The sequence below is a fragment of the Rattus rattus genome, chromosome 13 (assembly GCF_011064425.1).
Source record: "Rattus rattus isolate New Zealand chromosome 13, Rrattus_CSIRO_v1, whole genome shotgun sequence".
Classification (NCBI taxonomy): Eukaryota; Metazoa; Chordata; class Mammalia; order Rodentia; family Muridae; genus Rattus; species Rattus rattus.
This window is the reverse complement of record NC_046166.1, coordinates 13,671,524-13,687,224: the sequence shown is the minus strand read 5'-3', so window position 1 is coordinate 13,687,224 and position 15,701 is coordinate 13,671,524. Positions and strand designations below refer to the sequence as shown.

Below are 15,701 nucleotides of genomic sequence, written 5' to 3'. Positions count from 1 at the left end.
TTGCCACAGTTCCAAGATGCAGAAACTGTGTTGCCAAGGCTGTGGATAGTTGTCTCTTACAACAGTTTTGTTTTTTGTTTTTTGTTTTTTTAAAGATTTATTTATTTATTTATTATATAAGTACACTGTAGCTGTCTTCAGACACATGAGAAGAGGGCATCAGATCGAGTTACAGATGGTCATGAGCCACCATGTGGTTGCTGGGATTTGAACTCAGGACCTCTGGAAGAGCAGTCAGTGCTCTTAACCGCTGAGCCATCTCTCCAGCCCCAACAGTTTTTATAAGTGATTATTTTTCCTTTATTCCACCTAGTTTCTAAATAAATGAGACAGAGACTGACTATAAGATTTATGTCATCAAGCTTTAAGGCACAATATCTGAGCAGTTATTAATATATTCTCATCCTCTGAGCTAATCTGCCCACCTTCTAGACAGAAATCCCCGAGACCCTTCTATGTCAGTCAGGCTCTTTGCTCCAGATGTGTTCTCCTGAGCAGCCACAGGAGGGAGTACAGGAGAGTCAGGATCTGACAGGGCAGTGAGGAGAGCATGGCTCTCATCCTATTATTAGAGTGCCTTACTACTTCAGACTTACAAATCATTTACTTCAGAGTTTTCTGCTTCTAATTTTCCAAGTTTGACCAAACAGGAAACCAGATAAAAAGAAGACTTGGCTAGGTCACATGCAGTCTGTCAGGTACTGTTGGCCCTTACCTGTGAGTGCAGCCACCCTGCTGCAGGCTCTCAGCCCTGGTGACTGGATCTCTAGATCAGCTTTTCTCTCCAGGGATCCATAGGCTGTCCTGCTATTGGCCCACCCACAACCCTGCCCTGCTCCAGTGTTGCTCCTGGGTTCAAGAAAGGAATTTACATATTGATCGGCATCCATGTTCTGGCCCAGCTTCCTGGCCTCTGGGGCTGCTACTGCCTTGTGCCACAAGACCTGCAATCCAGGGCCGCCTTTGCCCACTGTGTCTGGTCATATTTCTGTCACAGCTTCTTCACAAAGCCAAGGGTCAGGGCACATCTGAGTATGGCCCAAGTTCCCCATTCCTGAAGCTTTAGCTTTCTGTGTGTGCAGATCACCTCAGAGGGTCCTCTATACTCAAAGGACCCCTTGCTGGCCTCAAAACTTTAAAACCAAAAATTAGGGGCAGGCTGCTCTTGCAGAGGATCTGGGTTAAATTCCCAGTACCCACATGCAGCTCACAACTGACTGTAACTCCAGTCCCAGGGGATCTAACCATTGTTGTGGACACTGCACTCATGTGGTACATAGACACACAGAGGCAAAACACTACACACACAGGCAACACATCAATACACATAAAATTAAATTAAATTCAAAATCTAAAAAGCTGGGGGGGGGGTGCTGTCTGGAGTAGAGCCCCTGCCTAGAATCTCAAAAAGAAAACATCAAAGACTGGGGAATGAGTGCTGGGCTGCTGTGTTCCAGCAAGTGGTAGCCTGGGTCCACATAGCTGGCCTGTCCTCTGCTGAGACAGGGTGACTGCCTACCCATGGATACAAGGAGAGAGGCAGACATTGATACAAGAGTCTGACCCTAGGAATCTGATTTTAGGAGAGGGGCCAAACCTGAATGACTGAGGCTAGAGAAGGAAGTGTTTGTATGACCTTGCATCCAAGAGGCAGAGGCAAGGGGACTATGAGTTCCAGGCTAGCCTCGACCACCAAGGTCAATCTTGGAAGAAAGCCATGCTTGACAAATAAGGTGGATCCGACTGGCCTTGGGCTTTCTCTGGCTTGTCTTGATTTCCACTCTCAGTCACTATTGGTCATATGGGGTGTACCACAGAAACTAGAAAGCAATCTTTATCTCATTTAACTAATTTGTTTAAAATTGTGTTTGGAATTATTTATTTTATGTGCATGGGCGTTTTGCCTGCATGCATGTCCTTGAACCATGTACATGTGGTACCACAGAGGCCAGAAGAGGGTGTTAGATGTCAAGCAGCTGGACTTACAAATGGTTGTGAGCTGTCTTGTCTGTGCTGGGACTGGAACCCGGGTCCTGTGGAAGAGAAGCTGCTCTTAACGCTGTTCTCTTCAGCTTCTTCGAAGGGAAACAAGAGTCCAGGCAGTGCCTTCAGAACCTGCCCTGTACTCTGAGTTTCCCCACAGGCCGGCAGGCTTAATGGCATGTCCTACAGAGGCAGGCAGATCTCCCAAGAATTCAGGACCAACCTGGTCTACATAGTGAGTTCTAGGACAGCTAGGAACACACACAGTGAGACCATGTCTCACAACGACAGAAGAAAAATAAAATTAAAATCAGGCTTAGGTGGAGAGGTCCATAGACCAGTGGGTATAGAGAGAGCTGGTTAGGACCCTTTTTTCTCATAGTGTTCTGTAGTGGTCTCAGCTCCTCATCTGCCATAGGGAACTACTGCACCCTATGTGTGTGGGAGGATTCCCAGAAAATGCCTTAGATGGTGCCTGGAATACCACAGGTCCCCACAGAACACTCACTGTTACTCCCGCAACCCAAGCATCAAAGATGTTCTGGGTTCCCAAAGTCAATGAGCAGCGTGGCTGGAAGATGCATGCATGCCTGTGCTTTGACAGCCATGCCCCACTCAGAACTACAGATACCCTGTGGAGGACCTGGGAGGTCCAGGGTGATGGCTAAGATGCTAAAAGGCTGCATGGCGTGAGACCAGGGTTTGAATCCCCAGAACATGCATGAAGGCTGAGCACTGGGATCCTCCATGAGGCTGAGAGCAGGGGTCCCCAGAGCAAGCCAGCCACCTAGACAGGCCAATGGCTGAGCTCACTGAGACCCTGCCTACATATGTGAGGTGGAAGCGGATCCAGAAAGATTGGAGGCCTCCACATGCACACACTCATATACACACAAGTCCCTGACCCCCCATGATGGCTCCAAAAGACTGCGTGCTGTATGTGGAGGGTGTGTGTGACACCCGTGTACTCTGGATTCCGTCGCCACTTCTTCCACAGACTGTCAGTGCCGTGGAGTATCTTGCAGTTCAGCCACTTGAAAGAAGGGCAAGATGGCCCAGCAGAGAAGCACCAGCTGCTCCTTCAAAGGGCCTCTGAGAATTGGTTCTCAGTACCCAGAGGACAGCTCACAGCCATCTGTAACTGTAGCACCAAGGGACATGCCACCCTCTGCTGGCCTCCTCGGTCACCTACATGCACAAGCATACATATAAATACACAAACACAAGAGATTCCAAATAAAAACAAAATATTAAAGGAAATACTTGGAAAACTTCAAAATACTTGTAGTCTGAAGTGTTTGCAGAAGAAGGGGACCCAAGCTGCATCAGTGTCAAGCCTGGGCTTCAAGGACACTGCAGTCCCTGTTGCTCCCAGACCTCATGGGTGCCCTGAACTGAACAGGGAGGAAAAGTAGCTCTAGAAAGGCAAATGGTATGGGATGCAGCCAGGGACCCATGTGTGTCAGATGCCCCTACTCTTCAGTAGAGGGGAAAGCAGGGGCGGCCAGGGCCATGGTTCAGTTGGTAAAGCACTGGCCTTGCCAACCTTTCAATCAGTTCCATAGTCACAACCCATGTGAAAAACCAGTTGTGTTCCTCTGTCGTCCCCACACTCCTACAGAGAGAGATGGGACTCAGAGACGACAGAACCAGTCAGAAGCTGCAAGCTAGACAGCCCTACTGTGCAGAGCCACAGACAGAGCCAATTCCAGTTGGCTACTGTCCTTGGCACCTGACTGCCAAGAGTCAGTCTTCAATCTGTGAGGATGATGTGATTGACAGATAGCCTGGATCAGACTGGCCCTGGGCTGTCTGGGGCTTGTCTTCATTTCCTCTCTAAGTTGCCATTGGCCAGAGTGTTTTTATCCCAGCAGTGTAGGACAAATGTTCTGCCTCAAGAGACAGAAGAAGCGAGGCATTCCCAGCCACCCCCACAAATGCTCTGACACACGCGTCACTCTCACACTGTAGAAGGGCACAATTCATCAAGTGAGGGAATGGGTGCAGCTCAGCCACAGTGTCTGCCTGTGCTTTCAAGTACAACAGCACAGAGCTCAGTAATCAGACCACCAACCCAGGAAGAAAACAGGAAGGACCGAAACACTAGAAACGGGGCCATGTCTGGTCTGCAGAGTGAGCTCCAGGACAACCAAGGATATATGGAGAAACCTTGACTTTTAAAAAACAAACAAATAAACCAAAAAATAGGGTCAGGAGTGCAGCACAGAGTCCTTAATATGTGAAGCCAAATCCTTCACCAGAGAAAAGAAACAAATCAAACTTATATTCAACTTTTTAAAGTTCTTTGAGTGTAAATACACACACCTACTTGCAGCCCCCGCCTTGACATGCTGAGTTAGCTCATGAGCCAAGGGGAACCTTAAATATGAGCTGTTGTCATCCTGTCAGGGAACAGCCGGGGCGCGAAAATCACCACTGAGCTTACACTGAAGTAGCAGATGTCTGAGACACCTTGACCTGCTGCCTGAGGACCTTGCTGGTGTCCTCCCTTAACATTTGGGTCCCTTCACCTGCCCAGGCTGCTCTGCCTGTCAGGGTTCTGTGTACCATGCTCGACACTGTGTGCCGGGTCACAGTGGTTCTCATTGAAGCCAGAGCAAGGGTGATCTTCAGGGCATTTGTAGATGGCTATTTATTTGCATGATATGAAAGGGTGTTAACATGGGACAGCAGCACGTTGGTCCCATTTTCTAGGCTGAGCAGAGATATGGATGAGGAACGTGGCTCCATTCACAGAGGCCATCTTGTTAAAGCACGGGGCCTTGGCAGTACAGAAACACTGCATGTTGCATGCCTGTTAGCCCAGCACACAGAGCAAATGGTTGATGAGAAGCAGGAGCTGGAGACCAACCTAGGCTACACAGTGAATCTCACACGAGAGTGTGGGTAGCTGCATGTACAGCTGGGTTCCGTGCCTCATCCCAACATGCAGAAGATTCAGGGAAGGGATCAGGCATCTCCTACACAGCAAGTGAGAGGCCAGCCTGGGCTGTACGAGAACCTGGGGGAAATGAAGGAAGAAGAGCAGCCATGCAATACCCAAGTCAAGGGCTTGGCTTAGACATAAATAATGGCCATAGAATCCTGCAGTAAGGAGCTGGGGGTGTGGCTCAGGAGTGGAGCCCCGCCTAGAATTGCCCAGTGACGGCTAGAAGAGCGGCTCAGTGCTTCCTTTAAATCTGTGGTTCTTGATTTCATCATCAATTCTGGTTGAAACAAAAAACTCAAAGAAGAAATATCAACACTAAAATGTAATATCTTATTTTCCCTTTTTTTCTTTTATGACAGAGCTGTTGTGGAAAAATACCTTCTTGAAAAGTCTCGCCTGGTTTCCCAGGAGAAGGATGAGCGGTAGGGCATGATTTGTTCGTTCCTTTTTTATGTGTATGTGTGTTTTGCCTGAGTGTCTGTAATACACTGTGTGTGTGCCTGGTACCCTGGGAGGTCAGAAGAAGGCACTAGGACCCCTAGAACTGCAGGTACAGGGGAATGCTACCCCGCGTGTGGGTCCTGGAACTAATGAGGGTTCTCTGTAAGGGCAGCCACTCTCTAGCACTTGGAATGTGGGATTTGGCTCAGTATAGTCCTACTCAGGCTTTGGCCCTCACAGGGTGAAGTAAGAGTTGTGAGCCCCTTAGGGGAAGCCATGCTTGAAATCTAAGCTTCCCCTCCCCATCTCTTCCACACACTTGCTGCCGTGGGTTCCAACCTTGCGCCCAGTACAGCCCACCCTGAGAGCTGATGCCCCAGGCTATTCAGTATCATCTGGAGATGTATCCTGGTACCACCTCAGAGCTGGCACAACTGCACAGTCTGAGGCAGCACTTAGATGCTGAGGCAGGAGGATCTCAGGTTCCAAGCCAGGCTGCGCTACAGGGTGAGGCTCTGTCTCCCAGTAACAAACCAGAGTCAACTAGTCAGTGAGACTCCTGCCCCAGCTCCTACCCCACTCACCCAAGAAGTTCCTACTTTCTAACAATACTTAAAACTTATATTTTTTATTAAGGTAGGGTTTTTCTGTGTAGCCATGATCTCCTCAAGTTCACTTTGTAGACCAGGTTAGCCAAACTCAGAGATTCTCCTTCTTCTGCCTCCAGAGTGCTTGGTGTTTTAGGTGTGCACCATCACATTGGCCAATACTATTTTACTTTTTTTGTAACTATATTTTTATATCTTTATTCCTGTGTGTGTGTGTGTGTGTGTGTGTGTGTGTGTGTGTGTGTATGTATGTATGTATGTATGTATGTATGTATGTATGTATGTATGTATGTATGTGTGTGTGTTGTGCCCTCATCAGCTGAACCATACTCCCCATCTTGTGACCTTTTGATGCACCCTTTCCTCTGCTGTGGGCCTGGCTGGGCACTGACTCCCTCTCCTGGTCACCCACAGGAACTACCATGTGTTTTATTATCTGCTGCTGGGCGTCAGTGAGGAAGAGCGCCAGGAATTTCAGCTGAAGCAGCCTCAAGACTATTTCTACCTCAACCAGGTAAACAGCTACGGCCATGGCGCCACCACTGTACCCAAGGCTGTCTGCCACAGGGAGGTCAGAGGCTGCCAGCCTGGCTGTGCTGGGCCCCAGCCCAGGCCTGAGCGTACACACACACACACACACACACACACACACACACACACACACACACACACACACACACACACACACACACACAAAGGCCGCCATTCATTCCCAGCCCTGGCCCTCCCTCCTCCTGGCCCTCCCGAGTTGCCCTGCTCTCTGCCCTCCCAGCCAGAAACACCCAAGCGCCCACGCCTTTGTTTTTTCAGCATAACTTGAATATTGAAGATGGAGAAGACCTCAAACATGACTTTGAAAGGCTTCAGCAGGCCATGGAGATGGTGGGCTTCCTACCTGCCACCAAGAAGCAGTAAGTGGGCTGCTGAGCCACCCGGTGACAACCAGTTCTGGAGATCTGACTGACAGCCCCCTAGAGAGCAGGCCGTATCCCTCAGGAGAGGCCTGGAGCCCTGAGCTGGAGGGCAGCTGTTCAGACCAGTTGATAATATGCACAGCTGCCCTCCTTACAGCAGAGAGACCAACCTTTGCCGCATAGTGAAGCCTAATCTCAAAGAAATAAAGACAAAAGAGAGTTGGCTGAAAGTTCAACACCAGCCTGATCTCCATAGGCAGTTCAAGACCAGCCAGAGCTAAACAACCCTGTCTATTAGCAAACAAGCAAAAAGTAGAAGTTTGTGTGGTGTGGTATATCTGCACTCTCAGTGTTTGGGAAGATGTCAGGTAAGGCTAGCCTGGGCTACATAGCTTGATCCCTCTAAAACCAGCAGGCCTGGAGTGCCATAGGTAGCAGGTGTGAACCCTGGGTTCTGTCTGGCAGTGGGACTCAGGGTAGGTACGGGAGTGTGAAGTGGAGAGCACCCTCAGCCAGGCTTCGTGAAGCTCTGTGCAGAAACAAGAGCTTCTCTGTGTACAGGCAACGCCAACTGCAGTAACCTCTTCCTGTCCCAGGATCTTCTCTGTCCTCTCAGCCATCCTGTATCTTGGCAATGTCACCTATAAGAAGAGAGCCACAGGCCGGGATGAAGGCCTGGAGGTCGGGCCTCCGGAGGTATTGGACACGCTATCCCAGCTCCTGAAGGTACCTCCTGTCTCCACCGTCCTTTCTTTCCCTTGTTTCCTGGCTGCACAGTGGGGCAGCCTGCCGAAGCCAAGACAGTGGCAGCCTCTCAGTACAGAGGACAAGGGGGGACTTGTCTGCTGTCTGTGTGTGTCTGTGTGTGCCTGGCTACATACACTGTATAGTAGAAGTGCTGGGTTCTACATACACTGTACAGTAGGGAGGTGCTGGGTTCTACATACACTGTACAGTAGAAGTGCTGGGTTCTACATACACTGTACAGTAGAGAGGTGCTGGGTTCTACATACACTGTACAGTAGAAGTGCTGGGTTCTACATACACTGTACAGTAGGGAGGTGCTGGGTTCTACATACACTGTACAATAGGGAGGTGCAGGGTTCTACATACACTGTACAGTAGGGAGGTGCTGGGTTCTACATACACTGTACAGTAGGGAGGTGCTGGGTTCTACATACACTGTACAGTAGGGAGGTGCTGGGTTCTACATACACTGTACAGTAGGGAGGTGCTGGGTTCTACTCTTCCAGAGGGTGGAGCTCAGTTCTTACCACCCTCACACCTGCTGTGACAGCAGCTTCATACCTCAGAAGCCGCTGCTCCAGGGTCTGCTTCATTCACATGAGCATAGCCCCACACACAAAATTCAATGTAAGGAAATGAAACCACAGTTTGCTGGGCTGAGGCTGTAACTGTGGTGGCAGGGGGCTTGTCTAGTGTGCACAAACCCTCTGCTGCTTCCTAGCACCACATAAACCTGATGTGATGACACAGTTGTCATCCCAGCACTCGCAGGGAAATAAGTTCAGGGCCAGCCTGGGCTCTGTGAGAACCTGTCTCAAAAAAACACAAATGGGGGGCTGGAGATGCTCCAAAGGCAAGAACACTGGCTTCTCTTCCAAAACACATGGGTCTGAATCCCAGCACCCATATGGCACCTCACAACCAATCTCAGGACCCTGCCGCCCTCTTCCGGCGGGCAGTCTCCGGCATCAGGCATACACGTGGTGCATGTTCTGACAGAATACCCATGTGCATAATTTTTTTAACAATTAAATTGAAAATCCCTAGTTTGGGGTTAGGTGTGATGTTACTGGCCTGTCATCCTGGCCATCCAGAAGCTGAGGCAGGAGGCTCTAAGTTCAAAACCAACCTAGGCACCTCAGTGAAGACCCCTGACTCAAAATGAGTATAACGGGCCAGGGATGTGGCAGTGACAGATCCTGTGCCTCTCTCACTGTACCAAACTCATAAGTCTGCACGTGCAAATGCAGCTAGGTCCTGGTGTGAAGTGTGAAGTCATGTTCCCATTCCATGTGTCTCCTAACTCAGAAAACTGTTCATCCAACTGGGCGCACTCCTGACACCTAGTGGCCGGAGGGTGAAGTGCTGCCCCGAGCCTTCAGTGCAGAGCATGCCTGGTCCAAGGGTTTCCTTTTTTAAAAAAAAAAACAAAAAACAAAAAACAAAAAAAAAAAAACAAAAACACTGCTGGTGATTGGACAGCAGGGCCTGGAGCTGGCTAGAGGAATCGTAATCTTGTGCTGCTGAACAGTGAGGGCATTGCTCACCTTTCTGGGGGCTTTATTTATTTATTTTTATTTGTTTTTACATAGTCTCACTCTAGCTGGCCCAGAGCTTAGACATCTGTCTGCCTCACCTCCTGAGTTCAGAGATTAAAGGCATACACTACCACAAGTGGTCTGTGGGGTTTTTCCTTTAGGTCCTATGTTACTGTTTTAGGGTTTTTTTTGTTTGTTTTTGTTTTGTTTTGTTTTGTTTTGTTTTTTTCGGAGCTGGGTACCGAACCCAGGGCCTTGTGCTTGCTAGGCAAGCGCTCTACCACTGAGCTAAATCCCCAACCCCACTGTTTTAGTTTTAATGTTATTTACCTGCTTGCTCTTGAGACAGGTTCTCACTGTGTAGCTTTGACTTGCCTGGCTCTCACTGTGTAGACCAGGGTGGCCTTGAACTCACAGAGATCTATCTGCCTCTACATCCCTCTACATCTGGAATTTAGAGTAAGCCACCACCACACTTTGGGAACTGGTTGTTTGTTTTGTTTCTTAAGATGGTTTCCACTCTATGTGTATACGTGTAGGTGTGTTCATGCACATAGTGGGCAGGAGGATGTCAGGGAGACCTTCCCAGCCTAGCCTCTGCCGGTCATCTGCCTCCCCTAGTGCTCTAGACAAGTGCCTCACCTTCCCACCTTCTCTCCCAACTCTGGACACAGGTAAAGCGGGAGACCCTGGTGGAGGTCCTAACCAAGAGAAAAACGATCACGGTCAATGACAAACTCATCCTGCCTTACAGCCTCAGTGAGGTAAGTGTGAGCCCAGGCCAGGGCTGCAGCCGCGGGGAGCCAGAGCCACGTGTGCATCTCCTGCCAGGCCACAAAGCAGGGACATTCAAACAGTCCTCCATCTGCACACACACCAGAGACCTTGATGTACGAGTCGGGTACAGTGTGAGATTGGCAGCGATGCCTCTCAGAAAGGACTGGAAATAACCACAGCAGAGTTATAACAACCAGTCCCGGAGACATGGCCTCACGGCTCAGGATAGAGATGTCCACTGTGGTTCACCTCTTCACTGTGAAGGGAAGCTGTCAGCTTATGTTAACTGCCAGCAGCTACTCTCTCCTTTTTAAAAATTGATTAGAGACCATTTTACTCCATACATAGCACAGGTAGATCTTAACCTCCGGGATGACCAGAGCATGCCACTGTGCCCCACCGCCCAGGCCATCACTAGGTAGCGTCACTCTTCCTTGAACTCAGGCACTGCGGTCCAGGGCAGTGGTTGAAGACTGAGTAACTCGTAGGCAGGTAGCAGTTAACCCCGGGTCCATTGCATAACCAGATGAGGCCTGGCCCAGATGAGGTGCAGCATCTCAAGACGCATCAGAGCTGTGTCACAAGTGCTCAGAGGTTTTAAAGCACAGTTGTTAATTTCTAGAATTTTCTGATTAGGGAGCTCCAAATATCAGAAAGTAGGTAAGTGAGGAGCCAGGAATGGAGCCTGAGGCAGTCCTCTCTGTGTTTCCGGTGCTCATGGCATGCCAGCATGCTTTGAAACAATCCACCCCCAATATACACAATTTGGTTTTCTAGATAAAGTTTTATTGACATCGCCATACTCATCATTTACATCCTGTTCAGTGCTGCGTCTGGCTGCAGGGCTTAGTAGCCACAGAGCCCTTCAGGCTCCAAAAGCTGAGAGCATCGACCATTTGCCTTGTTTGCGAAAGAGGTGACTGGCCCCTGTGTTTGAGGTGGCCTTTCTGTGACTCTCAACCCATAGGTCACTGTGCCATCCTCTCCACTTGATGTGATGTTCTCTTCCTGGTACATTTCCGTTAGCTCTTGACATGTCCAGAGCATTGGACTTGCAAATTGTATTTGGATGGCACCGGGAAAGGACCTGATAGCAGGGTGTGTGTGGACGCTCCCTATGGGGACCCTGCCCAGGGGAATAAGCTTTATATTTCCAGCAGGCTCCATGGACAGTGAGCCTTTGTGGGCCAAGGTACTTCTTGACATGACTTGACCTCTCTGCAGTGCACCCAATCCCTGTGTGGCTCAGGTGTCCCACAGAGAGGCTGTGTAAGCAAGTGTCCCTAGTAGAGGCAGAATTCTGTGTGGTAACATTGCCATGACATCCAGGAAAGTCAAAACTAGAGGGACATGTCTGGCAGTTGGAGGCAGATGTCTGTGTCCATGAGGAAAAGGATGGACTAGACACTCCTACAGGGGGTGTGCTGAGAAGCACTTCCTTGGCTGTTTCACAGCCATGTAGGCTGCATGCCATGCTGTGTACCCATACTGTGCTGAAGCCCCAGGCTTTGAGTTTCCCACTATGTCCTGGGGCCAGTATAGGATTAAGCAGGCTTCAGCAGGAGGAAGGTGAAAACCCTGGTTGAGGGGTGGGGATGGCACAGTCATAACACACCTGCACATGAGGCCCCAGATTCAGAGTCATAGAGCACCTGTGACAAGCCAGCTGTGGTGACACCCATCTGCAACCTCAGCCCATCGGGGTAGAGGCAGTAGGATCAAATGTTTAATTATCCTTGGCTACATGGCAAATGTGAGGCCAGCCTGGGCTACTTTGTCTATGAAAACAAGACAAAACTAGGTCCTGACTCTGAGCACCACAGCCGGCATCTGGCTGTAAGAAACCCTCTGTCCACAGGCTATCACTGCACGAGACTCCATGGCTAAGTCTCTGTACAGCGCCCTGTTTGACTGGATTGTGCTGAGGATCAACCACGCCCTCCTCAACAAGAAGGACATGGAAGAGGCTGTTTCCGTGAGTTCCCAGGCCCTGAGACGGCCAAGAGTAAACCCTGTCTTTTCTTAGAGACTAGGAACGCATGGGATCTCTGCAAACCCAGGGCTGGCAGAGGACTTGTATCCTCTACAGCAGCAGCCCTCAGCCTGTGCTTCTGTGCCAGAGCTCCTGCACACCAGATATTTACATCACAGTTCCTAACAGCAGCAGAATTACACTTAGGAGGTAGCAGTGCAGTAAGTTTATGGTTGGGGTCACCACACCATGAGGAACTGACATAAAGGGTCACAGCATTAGGAAGGGTGAGAACCGCTCTTCTACAGGAACCCAGGCACCTTCACTCGGTGTCTGGAAGTGTGATAGGCTGGGCTTCACCCTCAGCGATGCCAGCATGCGGGCACCAGGCCCTAGGTTCCACCCCAATGCTTACTGGTTATGTGCAGGCCTGGTTCTATCAAGAAGTAAAAAAGGAACCATTTGCAAAAACCAGTGGGTCCAAGCTGGTCAGGACAACACATCCCCTCTCGTGCAGCCCCTCTCAGGAGGGCTAGTCTTCCTAGGAGGCCCTGGCTATAACCACACCTTGTCTCCCAGTGCTTGTCCATTGGCGTCCTGGACATATTCGGATTTGAGGACTTTGAACGGAACAGCTTCGAGCAGTTTTGCATCAACTACGCCAACGAGCAGTTGCAGTACTACTTCACCCAGCACATCTTCAAGCTGGAGCAGGTGAGAGGACACCATTCCCCAGCCCAGCCCAGCCCAGCCCAGCCCAGCCCAGCCCTGCCCAGCCCAGCCCAGCCGTCACCCTCAAAGTCAGCGCTGTTCCTCAGCATCAGCAGGGCAGGGCCTGGGCACCACAGATTCCAAAGCTATGTCCTTGAACTCAGTGCCACGCTCAGCCCTTCCAGCATCCTTCGACTCCTCTGGATGCTCAGCTGCTCCTGCAGCAAGGCAGCAGTGTGCACATTTGTCACGTCATTTGTGTGTGTCTACAGCTGGTCAGAGTATGTCCCCTGTGTTCGTTCCTTTTGCCATGTTAACCTTTCAGAGGAGGCAGGACCCACGGGTATGAGAGGCAGCCACATGCACATTCTGTAGCCATATCTGGTTCCTCTGAGGCTCCTCTGAGGCTCTGTCCCACTCACACACCTACACTCCAACCTCCCCACCCCACCTCACCCCTCGGGCTCTGTAGACCTTCCTGCTTTCTGTCTTTATATAATTAGTGACACTCCAGCCCTCCGTCAGTGGAGTCAGACAGTCTTAGTTTGCCTTTGCACTGCTGGGCAGTCTGACTTAGGAGAATGGCTACCATCTCATCCCTGTTCAAGCATCAGAATCCCATTCCTATGTAAGGCTGAATAATATTCCAGCACATGGTTGGGCCATGTTGAATTCATGCAGTCCCCCATGGATTTTATATTTTGGCTTATAAACACACACGTATAAGTCTCAAGTCACACCCAAGGGGAGAGTTGCTGGAGCCCTCCACAGCTTTCTGAACTGTGAGAGACCATCCTGTTCACACTTTATAGGGCACCATCTCCTCATTGCTCACACAGCCTGAGGGGATCAGTGGGGCTAGCCCTGTCTTCTCTGGATCATACATGCTGCTACCCTAACCCAGGCGGACACTAGCTTACTTGCTCAAATGGAGAAAGTTTCTCCTTGCCTGCTTTGAGACTGAGTCTCATGCAGCCCAGGCTGGCATTGATCTCACCATTAATGAAGGTGGCCGTGAACTCTTGGTTCTCCTGCCTCAGACTTCTCTGAGTGCTGGGTGACAGGTATGCACACTCTTAAGTCCTGCCACTGGGCAAGAGTGAGCAGAGCCAGCTCTATAGCGTGCACTTTGCTGGTGTCGGTGATGGCTGACTTAGGTGTCCTGCCTCCCTTGCCCATGGCTCTGCTCCTTGTTGCATGCCATCCTTCCTCCCTGTGACTCATGGGGAAGCCAAGCCTGAGGATGTTAGGAAGAAGTTTACTTACCTCACAGGTTGGAGGCTGTTAGGTCCCTGCCTCAGTAGGTGAGGTTCAGACTAGAAAGCACATGCCATGAAAACTAGAACAGAGCGGGCATGGCAGGAACACTTGTCGCCAGGCTCTGAGAAGGCCAGGTGGGCAGGAGTTCATCCTTGGGCATGTAGTGAGCTCGAGACCAGTCTGGGCATTGCTCAGCACATGTGAACAGGTGTGCTTATATGAATGTGTGTTCCCTCCCACATGGTCACCACTTATCCAGGTATCATGAACAGTCCAAGAAGTTTTTTATGTTTTAACTTTGTGTGTGTGTTTGTGTGTGTATCCATACATACATACATATATACATACATGCATACACACATATACACACATGCATATACACACATACATGCATATATATGCATACACACAAATACATATATACATATGCATACACATACATGCATATACACATCCATGCATATACACATACATGGAAGCCCATGAGTGGAAGCCAGAGGACAGCTTGGCCCTTGGTTCTCTCCTTTTTACCACGTGGGTCCTGGGTATTGAGTCAAGCTCATCAGGCTTGACAGCAGCCGCTTTAACTGCAGAGTCCTCTTGCTGGCTGCCAATCACCTCTTTCCACAAATTACATCCATGGTGGGATGTTTAGAGTTGTTATTCTCATGACTCCTTCAGCAACAGAGCAGCCGTCATTTACACTGCATTAGGAGTTGTAATTCATGTAGATGTCAGGAGAGTTGGAGGCGTGGGTCAAGAAGAGAGCCCCTGCCTAGAATCCCCAAAGAGGGAGTGGGGGTGTCTCAGTGGTGGTGCCCTGCTGAGCTTGTGCAAGGCCCTCAGTTCAACCACACTGTGTGCAGGGACCCCTTTCTGGATCCAGGTCAGTGAGTGCCCTCCTTAACCGTCCTCACCTTGCAGGAGGAGTACCAGGGTGAGGGTATCTCGTGGCACAACATTGACTACACCGACAACGTGGGCTGTATCCACCTCATCAGCAAGAAGCCCACTGGCCTCTTCTACCTGCTGGACGAGGAGAGCAAGTGAGCATCCCTGCCCCGTCTGTCTGCCACATGCCAGCGTGGGGACAAGTCAGGTTCCCTGAGCTGCTCAGCCTCTCACACTTATCTTCCGAGTCCCTGGGCATCACTTCGCCCAGGGCTTGTCCAGCAGGCTCTGTAAACAGCAGGCACAGGGCTCACCCGTGCTAGCTTCGCACATCTTCATGGGAGGCTCAGCACAAGCAGCTCACGGTGTCCAGAGCAAGGCTAGGGCTATGCAGAGCCAGCGGTGTGTGCCCTGGGGGGAGGGAGGGAGGCCTCTCAGTCACCCAGCTGCCCTTGACTTCGTTGCTGTGGCTATAATGACAAGTCTGTTCCCTCTCCTGGTCCTGGAGACTCTCAGAGAATTAGTGTCCCACTCCATGACAGGCTCCTCTGCAAACAACAGGAAAGACCTATGAAGCTTCCCAGTCTGTAGTGCTGTCCCTGTGCTGAGGCAGGAGGCTGCTCACCATGCAGAGGCCAAGAAGTAGAGAGGCAGGTGAAGCTCCTGCCAGCTGTGGCCAAAGCCGTAGGTTCCATCCCTAGCACTGCATAACGTGCCTGTCCTTCTAGCACCTGGAAGATGGAGACAGGAGGATGGAGTTCAAGGTCGTTCTTGGGTACATCAAGGCCAGCTACATAAGACCCTGTCTCAAAAACAGAAGCCAAGAGCAGGTGTAGAGTCCGAGAATCCCCTGTAGCTTTTTATCCTCAGAATCCTGACTCCCCACAAGGCCCAGCTCCTGCTGCTGAC

The 15,701-nt window shown here is 50.4% G+C and overlaps 1 protein-coding gene across 1 annotated transcript in view; it reads left to right on the top strand.

The window, feature by feature from the left end:
* The window catches only part of Myo9b (myosin IXB), an 83,473-nt gene that overhangs the window by 39,042 nt on the left and 28,730 nt on the right, over positions 1-15,701 (top strand). Inside the window, 8 exon segments of the mRNA XM_032919534.1 lie at positions 5,293-5,355; positions 6,397-6,496; positions 6,793-6,893; positions 7,493-7,622; positions 9,856-9,945; positions 11,817-11,933; positions 12,510-12,644; positions 14,826-14,947. Of these exon segments, the coding sequence (XP_032775425.1) occupies positions 5,293-5,355; positions 6,397-6,496; positions 6,793-6,893; positions 7,493-7,622; positions 9,856-9,945; positions 11,817-11,933; positions 12,510-12,644; positions 14,826-14,947 (858 nt within the window).